Source organism: Polyodon spathula, chromosome 16 (assembly GCF_017654505.1).
Source record: "Polyodon spathula isolate WHYD16114869_AA chromosome 16, ASM1765450v1, whole genome shotgun sequence".
Taxonomy (NCBI): Eukaryota; Metazoa; Chordata; class Actinopteri; order Acipenseriformes; family Polyodontidae; genus Polyodon; species Polyodon spathula.
Genome location: NC_054549.1, coordinates 22,208,307 through 22,227,772, shown reverse-complemented (window position 1 = coordinate 22,227,772; position 19,466 = coordinate 22,208,307). Strand labels below are relative to the sequence as shown.

Genomic DNA, 19,466 nt, shown 5'->3' with positions numbered 1-19,466 from the left:
CCTGTTTATTCCTCATTGTCTTTGCAATACCCTGTGGTTTTTAAGAGTGAATGTGTCTTCTGGTTTTCAATTACAATTGATCTCTCAGTTACTTAACTAGACCCTTAATTGAACTGATAATTTGCTTAATTAGAAATTCTTTATTTTCACCTCCTAAAAAGTTGCATAGTTCAAATTCCATCTTAAAAGCTACAGCTAACTTGAAGTCTGCAACTGTTTAAGAGCTGAAATCAAGTGAAGACTTTATAGAGGAGGTCCAGTACTTAAAGTCCAGGACTAGTAAACAGCAGGTCCCCGTTTTAAATCCCACCTCTGCCACTGACTGACTTGCTCTGTGTGACCCTGAGCAAGTTACCACCTCCTTTTGCTCCGTCCTGCAGATGAGATGTTAAATCAATGTCCTATTGTAAGTGACTGCATATAATGTACAGTTCACAGCCTATCTCTGTAAAGCACTTTCTGATGGTGGCCCGCTATGTAAAATGAAGGTATTATTATTGTGAACTGAAATGAAACCCAGAAGACACAGGGGTCCCCAGGACCCAGGCTGGGAAGCCCTGCTCCCTGCTCTGTAGCCTTGTTGCAGCTGAATTTATTAAAATCGCTGGATGAAATTTTGAGTTGCTCCATTCCTCCTTATCTTTAGTGTCATGGTGTTCAATTTAGCAAGCGTTTTTTGGAGGAAGGTAAAATGGGTTGTAAATATAGACCTTCAATGTTTATTCAGATGTGCATTTTGGAGAGTCTGTGTAGATTATGCGCTATTGGTTGGTACTGGCAAATTCTGATATTAACAAGAACAGGCAGGAGTAGTTGCAAAATGATGTGGTAGAAGTTAATGCAAAATTCTTAACTGGTTGCATACCGTCCTTAATCTATGTGGTTTGGGAAGGGTTCTTTGTTTGCATGCACATTCCAGCCTGCATTTTCTTGCATAGACAAGAGATTAAAGTTGAATTTTAATAAGACAACTCTGCTGAACTAAACGTAGGACTATGCCAATATACTGGGCCATTTAGCAAGTTTTAAAAATAATTCAGTTAGGGGAGTTATTGTTAATTAGTCATTTAGCACCATGATTTTCAGCCCCCAGTCCCTAGACCACAAATTGAACTGATCATTTGCTTAATTAGACTTTTTAAATTGTTTTTTCCTAAACACTTGCAGATTTCAAGTTAACTATAACATTTTATAAAGTAACTTTAAACTCTGCAACTTTTTAAGAGCTGAAAAGGTCTAATTAAGCAAATGATTGCTGATTTAGCAGATGTTTTTATCCAAAGCAACTTACAGAGTCTAGGGGGTGAACTGTGAATCAACAGCTGCTGCAGATTCACTTACAATATGACCTTGTTTGTTTTATGTCTCATCCAGATCGCAAGGCGGTGAAGTGACTTGCTCAGGGGCACACGCAGTGAGTCAGTGGCTGGGAATGAACTGGAAACCTCATGTTAACAAGCCCTGTTCCCTAACCGCTGTACCACCATGAAGTTTATTGTCTTGATCAGCACTTCCAATGAAATTAGTTTTACTATAACTCATTTCAGGATTGAATGTTTAAAATTTTCAGTTGCAGTGTGTTGGTAAAGGAGAGCCAGCTCAAGTTTGTAAAATCTATGTTCTTACCATGTTATTAGCACTTGTAATGTCATGTCACTACCCCTCTTATTTCAGGGATGGAACAAGGCTCACATTGCATAGCGGTTTGATCCAATCCTGAGTTTGTTACCTCTACACGCTGTGGCAAATCAAGCTCATATTAAAACCTCGAAAGGGTGAAACTGCTATGCAATAGGAGTCTTATTTTGGGTTCTGTTGAAGATCTTTTGGTTGTTAGCTTATATGTTATAGTTCAGTTTGGTGAATTACCAAACAGCCAGGAAGCAGCCCTGTATCTATCAGTTTGAAATATTTGCATATCATGAATCATCTTAAAAAAAAAGAAGCTAAACATTGTTAGTATTAATAAAGGAAATAGGAGGAAAGAAAAAAATGAATTTCAGTTGGCTGCATGAATTTAATAAGTATTGCGAGACTAGACTAGACAAGGACTCAGTTATAATCACAGCAGAATTGTTGGCTGAAATTACAGTTAGTTATATATGCAATTACATTATTTTTCTTCAAACAATTAAGGTAATCTAAAAGTGGTTGAAACTACATCAAGAACGATCGCTCAGTGTGAACCACAGCATGGAACTGTGATTGATTAAGCTGGTAAAGACGTAGCACTCTACAGAGGCAGGCTGTGAACTGTGCATTATATGCAGAGTCACTTACAATAGGACATGGATTTAACAAGAACACATGTGTTTTATAGTGTTTTTTTAATGATCCTTTTATCTTGTTGTGCATCATGCAAGTGTCCGATCTGGACAATCGCATGTATCGTGCTGAACGTTGTTTCATGACCTGTGTCTCGCATCGTGAGATCAATGTCTCGCTACACCTTTTGTGATTAAAGCTAAGAGTTTTCCATCACTGTTTTGTCTGTAGTCTGTAGAAAGGTTATGTGGCGTTGTTTTGCATTGCCCTGCGTGAGTTTTTAAACTCGATATAAAAGAGTTTGGCAGGACTGTTCGTGGCATTTATGCCTAATTAACAGTATCTCTGAGGGCATTGAAAAAAAATAGTTTTCGCTTCAACACAGACGGTTTCTCCCAGTGCATTTTTTCAATGAGTAAACAAGAAAACAAAAGGGCTTTGTTTTCCTCTATGGGCAAATTGCTAGCAAAAATAAGACTCCTACTGCATAGCAGTTTCACCAATTCCAGGTTTTACTACCAGCTTGGTCAGCCACAGTATGCCTAGGTAACAGTTTTTGAATGGTGGCCCCACTCTCGTTTTATTGCAAAATTCTGTTGCACCTCACAGACACTGTACAGCTTTGGACTTGATTAGTGTGCATGCAAAAAAAGAGAGCTGTGTATCTTCTACAGCCCCACACTGTGCTCGTTTAGATGTCCTTTCACTTTAATAAAGTTTACAATCGTAAAAGCACAGCAAAGTATAATAAAGTATGGTAAAGCATAGGGAAGTGTTGTAAAGCACAGAGAGGTCTGGTAAAGCATAGGGAAGCATTGTAAAGCATAGAGAGGTCTGGTAAAGCATAGGGAAGCATTGTAAAGTAGAGAGGTCTGGTAAAGCATAGGGAAGCATTGTAAAGCACAGAGAGGTCTGGTAAAGCATAGGGAAGCATTGTAAAGCAGAGAGGTATGGTAAAGCATAGGGAAGCATTGTAAAGCACAGAGAGGTCTGGTAAAGCATAGGGAAGCATTGTAAAGCACAGAGAGGTCTGGTAAAGCATAGGGAAGCATTGTAAAGCACAGAGAGGTCTGGTAAAGCATAGGGAAGCATTGTAAAGCACAGAGAGGTCTGGTAAAGCATAGGGAAGCATTGTAAAGCACAGATAGGTCTGGTAAAGCATAGGGAAGCATTGTAAAGCAGAGAGGTATGGTAAAGCATAGGGAAGCATTGTAAAGCACAGAGAGGTCTGGTAAAGCATAGGGAAGCATTGTAAAGCACAGAGAGGTCTGGTAAAGCATAGGGAAGCATTGTAAAGCACAGAGAGGTCTGGTAAAGCATAGGGAAGCATTGTAAAGCACAGAGAGGTATGGTAAAGCATAGGGAAGCATTGTAAAGCACAGAGAGGTATGGTAAAGCATAGGGAAGCATTGTAAAGCACAGAGAGGTCTGGTAAAGCATAGGGAAGCATTGTAAAGCACAGAGAGGTCTGTTAAAGCATAGGGAAGCATTGTAAAGCACAGAGAGGTCTGTTAAAGCATAGGGAAGCATTGTAAAGCAGAGAGGTATGGTAAAGCATATGAAAACTGTGCACAGTACAACCATGGGAAAAGCATGGGCAAACTGACAATGCAATTGAACTTTCTCAAACTTTGGGTTGGGGGGGTGTGACCTTGACAGATAACATTGATAACATTTGAAAAATGGTTTCCCGAATTGGAAAGCCTAAACAGGAAGTGCTGAAGCTATGAGAACCATTGCATTGAGTGGCTCATGATGTGTTTGCATGTGTCCGGACTTGTCTAGTAAATTCCAGTACCCGTTGCTCACATTTCTGCACAAAGCCAGCTGAGTTGAATACCTGGGATCTGCCCGGACCTGCTTCGAAACCCCTTCAGGTACAGAAGGCATGCTCCCAAATGCTGGGAACCAACACACTAGCAGCGGGAATGAGGCGTTGATTCCTGGAAGTCATGTTGTCATTGTTGACCAATCCGAGAAGTGCTCTGTCTACAGTGTGCTGTAAATTTTGACTTGAGATTAGCGCCCGTTTGCAGAAACAACAGAGTGACGTTTCAGTGACGAACCTCCATTTGGCAAAACAAATACCTTAACTAATTATAAAAGTTTACCATGGTTTGAATATGCTTTACCACCCCCCCTCTGTGGTTTACAGTGCTTGCCTGTGCTTTACCATACCTCTCTGTGCTTTACAATGCTTCCCTAAGCTTTACCATACCTCTCTGTGCTTTACAATGCTTCCCTATGCTTTATCATACCTCTCTGTGCTTGTTAATGCTTCCCTATGCTTTCCCATACCTCTCTGTGCTTTACAATGCTTCCCTATGCATTACCATACCTCTCTGTGCTTTACAATGCTTCCCTATGCATTACCATACCTCTCTGTGCTTCCCCATTCTCCCATGCTTTCACTGTGCTTTATTATACTTTGCTACGATTTTGCAATGTGAAGTTCAGTGGTACAGCATGCTGAGTTCCTGTGGTATATAGAAGTTTGGCTGGATTCTTCGAGCGAAGGTACCACTGATATTCAGCCCCCCAGATTGGGTTGATTGGGTTCCAGGAGTCCCCTGAACACCCCATGCCTCCTTTCTCATGCGGAGAAGCCAAAGTATATTGTGCCAAACAGTGTTGTCATTTTGTAATGTATGAAATTCCCATGCACTGAGCTAAACAGTTGAACTACACATTGAAAAGGCTGCGTGTGAAAACCACACCAGAGCTAATTAAGAAACAGACAAAGGGTTTTAAACATGCAGTAACTGCATCTTTAGCTGTCAATCAAGTATGCTTAAGTGAAATAAAGACTAGTAATTGATGGCTCTCATACAAACTACTGCCCCGAAGCCCAGGGATGAATGACAGGGGGGTATTGTTCAGTGTTGGTCATCTTTTCTTACCCTGTGGGCAGTAGTTTTCTGCGGGTTGCTCTGTCCAGCAGATGTTCAGACTCTCACATTTTAAGACCTATCAAACAAAGAGCCTTATAACCTCCAGGAGACCCTAACCACTGCCGGACACCAAGCAATATCGCGACATACCACGAGGAGAACAAAGGGACTGCATTGAACTCCTGGTAGTGTTTACTAGACTGTCATTTACCTTTGCAGTAGCCTGTCTGTGTCTCAGTATGAGTCACCTTTTATTAATGTGCAGTTATGCATAGCGATTGTAACAGGGTTTGTCCAGCATGAAATATTCACAATTTTTCCTTATTGCTTTAATAAAAGAGAAGTCATTTATTCACATGTTGCGATCTTGTTTGTACATTCTGCTTGTAAATGAAAAATTAAGGCTTGGCTGATTTAAAAAAGCCCATTTATTTGTGTCACAGAAAACATCGATTTAATTCAATGTTACTATTAACACATTTCACAGTTGTGATTGAGATACACGAATGGATCAATTCTTGAAGGAGAGTAGAAAAGTTAGGGTACAACACTATCAGAAGCCCTGAAATATATAAGTAACTACTCCTGTTTGTGGGATGTATATTAAAAAGAGTGCAAAAGACATTTGTCATTTTTTTTTATTATTAACTAATGCAATGAAAATTTAGTAACGACCCATGTGTGAGGTGACCCAGACATCCTGAGTCATCTTCAAAGTTTTTCAGGAGCTTTTCCACCCCAATACAATGGAAAAACGAAAGTGATTGACCCATGGGGTAAAGTAACCACCTGTTTGTCCACTCGAGCTGAAGCTACCCATGTGGGGCACAAAACCAAATAAACAGAATGGATGGTGTTCCATTTACCGAAGCATCAGACGGGTTAGGAGTGTCTGGTCTGGGTGAGATCAGAGTCTGGCAGGTGTGTGTTTGAGTTTGCCGAAACCCTCGGGGGACTGTGTTTGATCGTTGGGTCGAGTTACTGCCTCCTGTTCCCCACTGCACCTGCGACCTTCATCTCGGCTTTGATCAGCTGCCGGGAAGCCAGGAGAATGTGACTCCCCCTGGCTGGGACTGGCTGTGCTGCTGAGAAAGCTCTCTGTGTCTGTGATGTACTGGGCTTGCCAAGGCAATGCTGACCATTTTTTCTTGTGTAAGTCAATGTGCCCAGGTGACTGTATCTCTGATGGTGTGACATGCAAAATGATCCAATGCTCCTATCCCATAACAGAGAGTGTCAGTTGTAATGAGTCATTGTGTATAGACAAATGGAGATACTATCTATGTATACACTGCTATGCAAAAGTCTTAGACATGTTGCATTGTTCTACTCTGATGCATTATGAGCATCAACAATTTACTCAAAGCCTCCACTAGCGTTTTCTACTGTTATAACAACCTTGACTTGCATAAAGAAAGAAAAACACTTGCATCCCTCGATTTTCAAGGTGTGGTATCCGAAGCAGAATCAACAAGTACAGAGAAGCATCATCTGTAATTGACAAACCCAGGACTGGAAGACCCAAAAAGCTGTCTAACAAGGATGAGCAATACTTGAAGATAATATCCTTGAGGAACAGAAAGAAGACAAGCGTTGAATTGACAACAGAACTGGCAGAAGGCACAGGTGTCACTGTCCATCCATCAAGTCCAAAGCATCTTTGACCATTATTCCATAGTCCAATTTCTGTGCATATTTTAGCTTTTTAGTTTTGTTCCCCTTTCTTCACAGAGGTATTCTTACTGCAACACATCCTTTAAGTCCTGATTTCAAGAGTGACCTTTGCACTGTTGATTTGCCCATGCTTTACCATTCACTGTTTTATTACACTTTGCTGTGCCTTTACTGTGGGAAACTTTTATAAGGGATGCCCGATTACTGACCATTTGAAATCTCTTTAATACGAGGGAGAGACGGTGCTAATTAGGCGTGCGACATTACACTAATGTCACATTATACGTTATAACGCATTGCAATATGCATGTCACTATATGGAATATATCACGCTTACATGTGATTGGCTACTTGTATGATTAATAAGATGATCATTTAATGACAGACTGCTTTATTAAAAGACAACAAAACAAGCTCCGGAGAGTATGGATTCATGCCAGGTATAAAACACACTTGTTCTTCATTCCAGAACCATTTGGTGAACTACGATGAGCTGTGATGTGCTATCGATTGTGTATCGCTATAGATACATATCTCTGTTAATGGTGTGATACAGCACATAAAGAAAGTATCAGAGTTCATCAATACAGTGAACTGCTACAGTCCTGGTGTTAATGTCGCAAATCAAAACGGCAAACCTTGCTTAGCAATGCTTTTAAGTGTTTTGGCTCAAGGCAGAACAGCTCGAAAGATCCTTGTAACCCACTAAACAAAACCAGAGAACAAACACCAAAAAAAAAAAAAAATGGTTCGCTTCAGGTTTGTGTGTGCAACGCGGTCTCTTTTATCTCTTGCACCTTGAAGTTGTTTAATAACTGGGTGGGTAAAGACAGGAAAGCATACCATAACTCAGCGACAAGCTCCGTCTTGATCAAGAAGACAAAGAAGGGGAGATGGAAAAGGGGAAGGGCTGTGGAAAAACCGGGCCAACCAGGTTTGGGAGAAAATGCACGTCCTCGGGGTTAAGACTTGTGTTGAAGCACGGAGGTAACCGGAGAGTGGTGACTGCCGCAGAGGAATTCAGTGCCCCGCGGCTACACAGAAACGCTGTGCCGCTATTGTATCCCATCGAAACGTTACACCAATCTGTACTCCCTGGAAGAAACCCTATACAGTGTTAGTCCAGCGCCCCTATTCTGTACAAAGAACGCTTTTTTTCTTCTCCTTTCCAGTCCATATCCAGCTTTTGTTCTCACTCGGATCTTAGGAAGTAATTAACGAGGTCGGCAAGGTATAGAATACAGCTGCGTGTGTGGGTGCTGTTGTTGTAAGAAGCATATAGAATATTATTAATCCTTTTCAGTCTTTATTTTAGCGCTGTATGTTAACATATATGCAGTCTGAAGTCACGTTGGAACCTCACGGTCTAGTGTATAATAATAATAATAATAATAATAATAATAATAATAATAATAATAATAATAATAAAAAACGTTGTCCTGTTCTCGTTTACAGCTGTCGCCAAAAGTTTTGAATCATCTTGAATTTAGAATTGAGACCTAGTTTTAAAAAAAAGCCTATAAACATAATTTAGATATTTTATTTAACATCATGCAATCAACTAAATAACAAGATGATATCGCGAAAAGTCTGCCAGCAGCCATAATAGTACATTTCATGTTAGATTTCGAAATGACACATTTTTCAATTTGTACGGGGTTTGTTTTGCGTTAAGTAGATGTGGAAAACAACTACAAAGCGGTGTGTACGTTAACGTAACATTATTCAGCAAGTTTCATTCGACTTCATGAAGCAAAAATTAGTTCCTTCTATAGGGTAATGCAAAACTTCTGGCCAGCGCTGTAGAGTAAATAACGTTTATTCTTCAGCTTGACAAAAAAAAAATTCACGACTGGAAAAAAATCTCTTTTTTTCAAATCTCTCCTTCCCTTTCTTTATGATGTTGGCAATCTTAGTTGTTGTTACATTTACTCCAATGAGGTTTTTTTTTATTGATTCCTTTTTAAAATTTAAGGTAATTTGGCTATTATATTCTATTTCGTTTAGTACACCATAGTGAAGGTATAAATAAACTTTGTAAAACCAAGGGCGGCATGATAAAGAATATTTTTTTTTTAAAAAGCAAACAAACTACGATAAATGCAAAGTATTAACACTGTAACAAAACAGTGTGGAGACTTTTACAAAAAGCTGTCAGTGCTGTTAGGGCCTGTGTGGTCGTTGAGTTTGCAAAGAGAGGTTTCAACTATTCAAGTAACCTGATTTAAGAGGACATCATTGTCTTACAAAGCAATCAGTCACAGGGCGCCATCTGCTGGTGGACTGATGTACTTCACACTTTGCGCAGTTATGAGCAACACTGCAGTTGGAATGCTGTTGTTTACCTTAGCTCCTGTTGTATGACAAACTGTTTAAGTTAATGATTTCGTAGACTTCAGTAGTGACTTGCATGGTTTTCAAAATGTTTTTTTTTTTTTTTTTTTTATTTTAAAGACTGTTTTTAAAAATTCCAGTTTCAAAGCATCCTGGAAAATAACAAAACAATATGCTGCCCTCTGTATATAATGTGATGTCTTCGTTGGTGTAATTTAAAAGCAAGCCGTCGCATCGTCACAATATGCCTCCCCGTCAGAATTTGCTACCGGTAGCAAAATCTGACGGCTATAGAGGCCACAAATTTGTATCCCAAATCAGAAATTGCTACCTTTGGGGTTTGTTTGTTTTTTACTATTTGGTGAAAATAGTGGTAGTAAATTCTGACAGGTCGTGTTGTGGCGTCAGAAACTGCTACCCTTGTTTATGCAGTGAAAAAAAGATGGTGATAAATTAGATATTTTCATTGAAGTTAAATGATCTTCGGAGGTAACACTGCCCATGCTGGGGAAAAATAGTCAACCGTAATAATTGTATCCATTTATACGCTTAATACCAATAAATTAAAACGATTGAAGTTGGGAGCGTTTTGTGACACAGTAACCGGAAGAGGTGAACCAAAAACAAAAAAAACAAAAAAAAACAAAAAAAAAAATACATTTTAAATTTTCATTATAAAACTGACATACTATCTCGTTATTTTGACTTAGTATCTCGTTACTTCAACTTAATATTTCACTATTTTGACTTGGTATCTCGTTATTTCATTAAGCATACACGCCAACAATCCCTATATGGTCGGGACAGTCCTGATAAATGTCCCGCGTCCTGATGTTTATTGGGTGCCATGTGTTAAAAAAAAAAAAAAAAAAAAACATTAATATTTGAATATGTCTTTTTCCAGATTTAGTTTAAATCTTGTATTTTTTCCCCCAGATTTATAAATCTTGTGAAAATAAATATTTTCAGTGTACATTCAGATATAATTTATAAATCTAGTTACAATATTTAAAATGTAGCTAAATATTTAACTGGCCAGCTAAATCTGGAGTTTGTATGCAAATGAACTCCGCCCTGCTTTGTGCTTTCCACGATTTGGTTGTCACTTGTAATGCTAATCGGGGAATATGGACATTTCAGCATTACAAGAGCCAATCAAATCGTGTGAAAGCACATAACAGGCGGAGCTCAAAAATACAAGATTTAAACTAAATCTGGAAAAAGACATATTAAAAAAAAAATATATAAATATATATATATATATATATATATATATATATATATATATATATATATATATATATATATATATATATATATTTACCCATAGAAAATTAAATCATTTATTCTGCACAGTAGTGTTAGTGAAAACCACACTTTGTTCTTCATGAGGCTGACACATCTTTTATACAAAGGGAAAAACGCTTCATTGTGTCTCTTTACTGTCACAAAGGTCTGGTCGTGTTGAGTTGAGGGGGTACGTCTGTTATATGATTATAAATGTTGGTTGTATGGTCGAATTAACGAGATACTAAGTCAAAAAAATGAGATAGTATGAACCTTAATGGAAATTCTAAAATGTCTTTCATTATTTATTTATTTATTTATTTTGTGTGTGTGTTTTTTTCCTTTTGTGAGGGAAATGGGCTTCCATATCTGGGGCACATTTCCGGACCCACAGCTTGATTTAGACAGTGACCCTGTTTATTTTCTTTTAAAAATAACTCGCTTTATCACAAGTCTGACACACTGGCTCGCACTTGAATAGCAAGCACGGCGTTTGCAATGCTGACTTCATTTCATCACGGAGCGATGTTGTCGTGCGTCATTTCACTTGCAGCTTCAAATAAATTACAATTTCAGTAAGTCACATTCGCCTTTGACCATAATGTGCGCGTTTTTCATGTCAAAGCGATACACATCAGATAAGATGTACTGGAATTATTTTGTTGGCGTTATCACACACTCCGACTGTTGTGATGTGGCCGTGGTAAGGGTCCTGGGTCACAGTCCAGGTAATCTGGTACCTCGGTTTAAACTAAAACCATCCCTAACATAAACACTGATTAGTTAAAATATAATACTGTATTCCTGCCTGTAGCTTTTTATAGTTTAAAAGCCAAAACAACTGCCTTAAATTTGCTCAAACATTATTATTATTATTATTATTATTATTGAAATGATCAGGAACCAGGAGTTTGAGCAGGGTTAGAAACTCACACTAGCCCTGCTGCTGCTGTATCCTGTCTTGGGGTTCAGAGCTCCTCTTAATGAAGTATTATTATTATTATTATTATTATTATTATTATTATTATTATTATTATTATTATTATTATTATTATCAGCAATAGTGTACCCATTTTCTTCTGTTAAATGGATATGCATGATGTGTCAAGCACAAGAGAAAGAAAGAAAGAAAGAAAGTGGTAGGAAGTATGAGAGAAGTACACAGAAAAGGAAGGAAACGTAGCAACACTACACCATCTTAAAGTAATTGCACCTATTTATTTCAAACATAATTTCTGCATCAGTTTCCTTTGCATTTTTTGATACAGCCATTCATACAATCATTTAGAAACTCCCTCAAACAATGGGGAGTGTGAACAGGTGTCAAACTGATCAAGTAAATCCACTTCCTGATAAAAAGTGTGCAGAAAACTCAACTCTGTAGTAAACAGACACCTGGGATTTCTGTTTAAGAAGCTCGTGTTGGGAGACTACTGTACTTTCATTACCTTAAGTACCTTGTGAAAAAAAAAGAAATCCTCCAAGATCAACTGTAACGTCAACGGGGTGTTTACTGTCGGGAAGCCGTGGATCAGGTTTGACAGGGAACACAATGGGTGGGATGAACTAAAGATCTCCTATTGTTCTGAGCACTGATTTTTAGGGGAAGTTGCACAGTGGCTTGAATAAACAGTGGGATTCAGTAAGTCTTTTGCAGCTGCTGAGTTTAAAGGTTGCAAGGGAGGAAGCAGTTATATGTATGTTTTTTTTTTATTTCTTTATTTACATTAAACACAACACTCAATTGTCATGAAACTGGATATGAACATTTACACATTGTAAGTTGTTGAGAATATATATTATATATATATATAGATATATATTATATATATATATATGTGCGCACAGTATCAGTCAAAAGTTTGAGTACACCTGCTTGAAACCAAGTTTTTTCATGATTATCTATGCTTTTAACTGTATAAACTTGTCTATAAACACTTAATATTTCATTATATGATACATGTACTTATATAAGCTGATAATCATAATGTAATTTTTAAATGAAAATGTAAATCTTGTCAATTTCAATGAAATGGTCACCCAGAGCAAGGGGACTTCAGTCTGAAGCCCAAGTCAGTTAAAAGTCTGAAATGTGTATAACACGGTGTTAGAACACTGGCCTAAGTATAAAAGTGTCTTTGTTAGATGTTCTCAGAGTTAACTAGCATGTTACCTAATTAACCTTTTGTCACCAATTATTGTTAACAGGTGAGGGTCCATGATTACTATAAATATAGGTAGCATAGGCACAAGTTTGTCATTCCTGAATGTAAGGGAGCAGAAAATGACAAAATATGCTCAGTTAAGCAAAGAGTAATTACTTTAAGAAATGAAGCTCAATCTTTAAGACAAATCGCAAGAACTTTCCAAGTGCCTGTAACTGCTGTGGCCAAGACCATCAAACGATTTGAAGAAACTGGCACTCATGAGGACCGAACAAGGTCAGGCAGGCCAAGGGCGACCTCAGAATCGGAGAACAAGTTCATTCGAGTCACATATCTGCGAAACCGCCCCTGAAATACAAGCTCATCTAAATGCTACTAGAAGTACAGATTTTTCAACATCAACTGTTCAGAGGAGATTGCGTGAAGCTGGCCTAACTGGAAGAATTGCTGCAAAGAAACCGTTGTTAAGAGTGCAGAGTAAGAGGAAGAGACTTGCCTGGGCCAAAAAACACAGAAACTGGACGTTTGAGGAATGGAAGTCGGTCTTATGGACCGATGAGTCAAAATTTTAAATATTTGGGACCAACCGCCAAGTATTTGTAAGACACAGAGAGGGTGAGTGCATGTGTGGTTCCCACTGTCAAGCATGGAGGAGGCAGTGACATGGTCTGGGATTGCTTTGCTGGTGACAGAGCTGGTGATCTTTACCAAGTCCATGGCAAGCTCAACCAGCATGGCTATCATAGCATACTTCAGAGGCATGCCATTCCATCAGGATTACGGCTAGTTGGGCAGTCCTTCATTCTTCAGCAAGATAATGACCCGAAACACACCTCAAAGTTGTGCAAGAACTATCTGGCGAAGAAGGAAAGTGAAGGACAACTCAATCTAATGACCTGGCCTGCCCAGTCTCCAGACCTCAATCCCACGGGACGAACTGGACAGAAGAGTCAAAGCAAAGCTACCCACAAGTGCCCTACATCTCTGGGAATTGCTGCAGAAGAGCTGGGAAGACATGTCAGGTGATATATATATATATAAAATATATTTAAATTTAGTAGTCACCAATTATTTTATTATTTTCTATTAATCTTGAATGTCCAATTATTTTTAGGCTCAGCTCACCGCTACAACCCCCCCCCCCCCGCGCTGACTCGGGAGCTGTGATGCACACGCTGTCCTCTGAAGCACGCTGCAGGCTCATTGGAGGATAACGCAGCTCTGGGAAGCTTGCAGGCACCGACCAGACTTTGGATTAGAAATTGATTTAAAAAAAATGAATTGGAAATTGAAAAAACAAGAATTGACCTCAAGCCCGCATAGTTGGGACCCCCTACTCAGTTCTGCTATACAGTAATAGCGCTAGATGATTGAAACAGCCATAGTTAAATCCCACATGCTTTCAAATAGAATTGCTTTAGATGTCAGCAACCTCCTTCTCAGCTCACAGGCAAGCCATAAAACAGAAAGTTGCATAGAACATTGACTGCTGCACCAGTTTTTTAAGTTGCTATAGCAGAAACCAATAAGGGTTAAACAGACAGTGCTTTTAGTCTCTGTATGGGGTAAGTACTCATGCTCCCCCCCCTGCCACCCCAACAATCCCAGAATTTTCAGACAGGGTTGAAGCACCACCTTTGGTCCACTTAAACTGGTATGAATTGAGTTGGTGCCACAGCAAAGACAAATTAATAAAACTACAGTAGTCTCCCGCTAAGAGAATACCCCTCGGGAAGCAAGTGAAGTGTTCTCGTAGTGAAGTGTTCTCAAAGACGGAGTTAGGCACCAGACACAATATGAATCAATAAATCAATAAATATTTATTACATGTCGCAGCGCACGTGCATCAGCATATGAAATTAACAAAATAAGTAAAAAAAAAAAAAAAAAAAAGCAATAGACCAGTGTTAATAAACTATAATAATACAGTAAAACAGACAAACCAAATTAAATTAGCACATACCCTTACTCATGTTAATTGCAGCAGCAGCAGCAGCTCTAGATTAATTATGAACACATGCACAGGAGCAACATTCCAGACAAAATGATTTAACAGAATGGTGAAGTTTTCACCAGAACGGAAATCAACTTGCTCGCCGACTTGTGTCTGATTTCAGGTTTTTTTTCAAGAGCTCGAACAATTTCCAACTTTTTGTAGCAAGAGATGAGGTGCAGTCACTGGGAGTCCGAATACAGAACGAGGCAATATTTAATGATGGTGCATCTGGAAAGATTGAACAAACCAACCGATGTGCTTCAAGACACTCTCGCGATGACAAGCCACGTTTTGAAAAGATTGATTAAACCATAGGAGTTTTAAGCTTGAAGATGAGCTATCGGGTTACAAAACAGTACTGTATCAGTTGTGAACGAATCGTAGAGGTGCCGAAAAGGTGTTCATTTAAGTTCCTGTGCCATTAGGCAAAGCATTTACAATGGGAGAAATTTCACCACAAGAGAGTTCTCTTAGGTGTTTCTATAGACAGAGACTACTGTACTGGACCCGATCTGTTGAATAGTTGATGCGAAATCGAATAGGTTAAAAATGATTCATAAATCATATACTCCATTGTAAAGGTGTGGGAAGGACAGCTTTTCTTGTTTTGAAATCAACACATTAATGAATGAATTTATTTAATACCTGCTGATAAATACTACTTACAGGCAATCACAAGAGGATCAGCACACCGCTAAGCTTAGTAATATATATTTTGCATGGCTTTTTAAAAACTCCCTGGTTGTCGGTATGACTCTTCTAACCAAAAAGGTTCCATAGCTCTGCTTTAAGCTTTAGAAAGTCACCTTGACTTTAAGTGATGACACACTGATGCGGGAAAGGAAACAAGACCAAGAATATATTAACTAAGATAGCTGTGCCAAGTCGCCTTTTAACAACAGTGCAGTCAAGCCAGCTGTCACTGCTGTCTGAAGATGTGTCTGAACGTCTTTCTGAAGGTGGTGTTACTGAGGGGGTAGATGAATGGATTGAGGGTGGAGTTCAGGTACCCCAGCCAGATTGTGACCATGTGGGCGTGATCGCTGATGCAAGAGTTGCACAGAGCCGTGATGGTGAAGGAGACAAAGTATGGGGTCCAGCAAACCAAGAACACAGCCACGATCACACCCAGCTGCCTCGCAGCTTTCCAGTCCTTATTCATCAGAGAGTGGCGTCTGGGAAAGCTTCTTCGCATCCAAGGCTCCCACCAGACAGACTTCCCATTCCCGGGGTTTCTCCCTTCCCCTTTCTCGGGGAACATTTTTGGGATTTTCAAAATGTCGTTCCACTCTGGAATGCCAGTTCCTTTTCCCACGCACTTCCTTTTGGGCATTTGAGCATTAATCTGGTTCGGTAAACCTTCCTGCCTAGATGTTTGTCCACTGTCTTGGTCGCCGTGTGTTTCTGGAGCTTGGGAATGACCACTCTTGTCAGGTTTGGGCTCCATGCCCACCAAGTGGGTATATCCAGATGAGAACCTTACACCAGAGAAAGAAACTGGGCAGAGGTGACCGTTTTCAGAAGTATCAGAGGGCACTTCCATATTCTGCTCTGAAATTGGATACCCAGAATTGTATTTAAAACTCCTCGAATTTGATCTTGTTTCCCTGCACACCTTCGCACACATCAGATCTTTCCCCAGTTCGAAGGCCCCCTTTCTGCTTTCCCATTCTCCCGGAAGCAGAAGACCGTTACTTTCAGATAAGATCCAACTGCTGCCACCAAACGATCCGGATCTTTGCCTGCAGTGCTTCTGAGCAGCTTTGTATATGCGAGAGTAATACCAAAGCATGAATGCGGAAGGCAGGTAGAAATTCAGGAAGGCTGCTAGCAGCTTGAACCAACTGGAGTGTCTGAATTCAGTGTCACACTGCTGCTGGGTTACTCCAGTATTTGTTTCCATGGCGACGGCAGACTGTGGCCAACCCAGTATGGGGACCAGCCAACTTGCGGACAGCAGCCAGGCCAAAGCAATGAGCCAGCCAGCCCTGGCTTTGGTCCTGAGCCGGATGTAAGCCAAGGGCCGGCATACGGACCTGTGGCGATCCAGGCAAAGAACGAACAGGCTGAAAATGGAGGCAGTGCCGGCTACATAGTCGATGGACAGCCAGAATTTGCAGGCGGCTTGGCCCATTTTCCACTCCTGATCCAGGAGGTAGGCGAGGCTCAGAGGCATCACGATGCTCCCTATCAGGAAATCTGCCGAAGCCAGGCTTGTGATGTACATGTTGGCCACTGTGTGTAAGGCTCGCTCGCTTTTGACAGCGTACAGCACCAGGGTGTTCATCAGCACTGTGACGACGCACAGCCAGCCCAGCAGCAACCCCACGAGCAACTGGTTCCTTTCACGGTCGCCCACTCCTCCGTGCGTACACATCTCGTTCGATTGGTTGCTGCTGTGGTTATCGGCCCCTAGCAAGGAGTGGGGCGTGGTTAGCCCAGGATCCATGACCTTGGTTTGACCTTGGATATTGGGTTTAACCTGTCTGGGGGGGAAGCAGAAACAATGACTCTTAATCATCACCTGCCATTGTCCTCATTTGAACACAGGCTGCTTCGTAAATTTTTTGTGTTTTCTGTGATTTTAATGTTCTCTTTAACGGTATTGCTATGATAACATATTTTGTTAACTACAAAAGCCCTAAAGTAACTGTTAATTCTGAAAATACAGCCCTTCAGATGCTTTTATGATGCCTCAGTATAAAATAAATCTAAAAATGATACATTTCTTGGTGTTTTCCTCCCCACAGTTGACGATAAAGTGGCTCAGTTTTCTAGGTGTTGAGCTTCATAGCCAGAGTGAAATTTCACTGCTCTGATTACAGACAACTTGACTGTCCTCAAAATAGGACGCTGGGCACATATGTTGTAAGTACGCCTGTCATTTTACACTTCTAAAAACTTTTAGAGTGACAGCATATTGATTTTAGAAAGTATCAGATTACATAAATTCATTTGGCTTAATATTTTCTTTTTTACAAAGAAAAGTTTCTTAAATTTCCTGTAGTAATTTAGTATGTTAACGTAACATTATTCAGCGGGTTTCGTTTGGCTTTATGAAGATAAATGAGTTCATTCTGTAAGGGGGGATGCAACCTTTTGGCCACAGCTGTATACCATATTAAAATGCCTTATGAAGAAAAAAAGAAACAGCAGTTTTTCCTGTTTTAAAAAGGCGATTTCATAAGGAATGCACTAGATGAAAAATAAAAAAAAAGTTTCTTAAATTTTCCTGGCAAAAATGACTGTATGTATTCATCCCTATACAGTAAAATTGTTTATACACCACTGTATCAAAAACATACAATGCAGAGAAAACCAAGTCTCAAATAAATATGTGCATTTTACTCTCCTTCCTTTAACAGGTAATTGGACACATTTATATTACTGTAATGCGACATTATAGTTCTGTTTGCCAGCTAATTCAAAATGACAGAATATTGAAATAATCTTTTTAAAAAGAAAAAAAAAAATGATCTCGGCACAATAAAACTGACTGACAACCAAACGTCACTTTTTAAAAAGAGTACAAATCTGTGTGAAATTGCTTACCTTTTTATTAAAGCAACACTTGCTGAACTGGTCCTGTATTCCCCCCCAAAAGCACAGTTCTGAAGTTCTGCAATAGGTTTTTTGTTTTTGTTTTTCCAAAACAGAGATGAAATCTAAAGTCATGCCCCTCAGCCAATGCCGTCACCAGTGATGCTGTGCTTGCTAAACGAGTTATGAATATGAGTAACTCAGCTTCAGACAGGACTCTCTGACTGCCCTATTACTTTTCTTACATTAGTCCATTATTGAGCACATTTTGGGCTGCAGGATAAATTTTTTCCTCCCCACAGTGACGATAAAGTGGCTCCATTTTCTCTGTGTTGAGCTTCATAGCCGGCGTGAAATTCCACTGCTCTGAAAACAGACAACTTGATCTCCAAAGGATTTAAAAAAAAAAAAAGTGTGAACAAATATGGATCTGGAATGTATCAAATTACATAAATACCCCTTGTGTTCTGATTTTTTTTTTTTTTTTTTTTAATAAATTTATCTGGTACTTAATGGATTAATCTTCTTATGTATTTTTTACAAACAAGTCCTTTTAATAAACTGTGACGAGACTGTAGATCAGGACCGACCTCCTTTCCCGTGACTGTCCCTGTGTCCTGTCGTTTTCCCCCAAAAACTTAGGTCCAATTTTACAACTGAGCCAGTCTGCACTGCTAAAGTTAATTAGGTAAATGATCGTCAATCGTGTTCAGATATGGGCCCAGAATAATATTTTACATTTACAGCACTGGCCAAAAGTTTAACATAACCTAGAATGGTAGGATTGAGACATCATAAAAAAAATGGAAAAACTATATGAACATAATTTTAGATATTTAACATCATGTATTAAAAATAAATAAATACTACAAAATAATATCAGAAGTGTCTGTCAGAAGCCATAATTGCAGTACCATATTTCATGTTAGATTTCCAAATGTCAATTTCTTTTAATATCATTTTTCGTTCAGTAAATCCAACACTACAAAACGGTGTGTAATTTCAGTATGTTAGTGTAACATTATTCAGCATGTTCCATTCAACTTTATAATAATAATAATAATCTTTATTTTTATACCGCGCCTTTCATAGTGGACCACCATCAAAAAGCGCTTTACAAGATACGAGACTAGGGTGTGTGAACTATGCATCAGCTGCAGAGTCACTCACAACAACGTCTCACCCCAAAGACGCAGCACAAGGAGGTTCAGTGACTCGCTCAGGGTCACACACAGCGAGTCAGGGGCTGAGCTGGGATTTGAACCTCCTGGTTACAAACCTGTTTCTTTAACCACTGGACCACACAGCCTCCTT

General features: G+C 39.4%; 1 protein-coding gene across 1 annotated transcript; it reads right to left on the bottom strand.

Annotated features, from left to right (window-relative positions):
- Positions 1-14,523: 14,523 nt before the first annotated feature.
- LOC121329230 (histamine H1 receptor-like) lies at positions 14,524-18,229 on the bottom strand. The gene is made up of 2 exons (XM_041274708.1): positions 18,165-18,229; positions 14,524-17,098 (listed from the first exon to the last, which is right to left on the bottom strand). Exon 2 carries the CDS (start codon positions 17,059-17,061, stop codon positions 15,532-15,534), a length of 1,530 nt encoding a protein of 509 aa, XP_041130642.1. The 5' UTR covers positions 17,062-17,098; positions 18,165-18,229; the 3' UTR covers positions 14,524-15,531.
- Positions 18,230-19,466: the final 1,237 nt, after the last annotated feature.

Coding starts and splice junctions, on each gene's coding strand:
- LOC121329230 (XM_041274708.1), bottom strand. CDS start 17,061: ATGGATCCTGGGCTAACCACGCCCCACTCCTTGCTAGGGGCCGATAAC.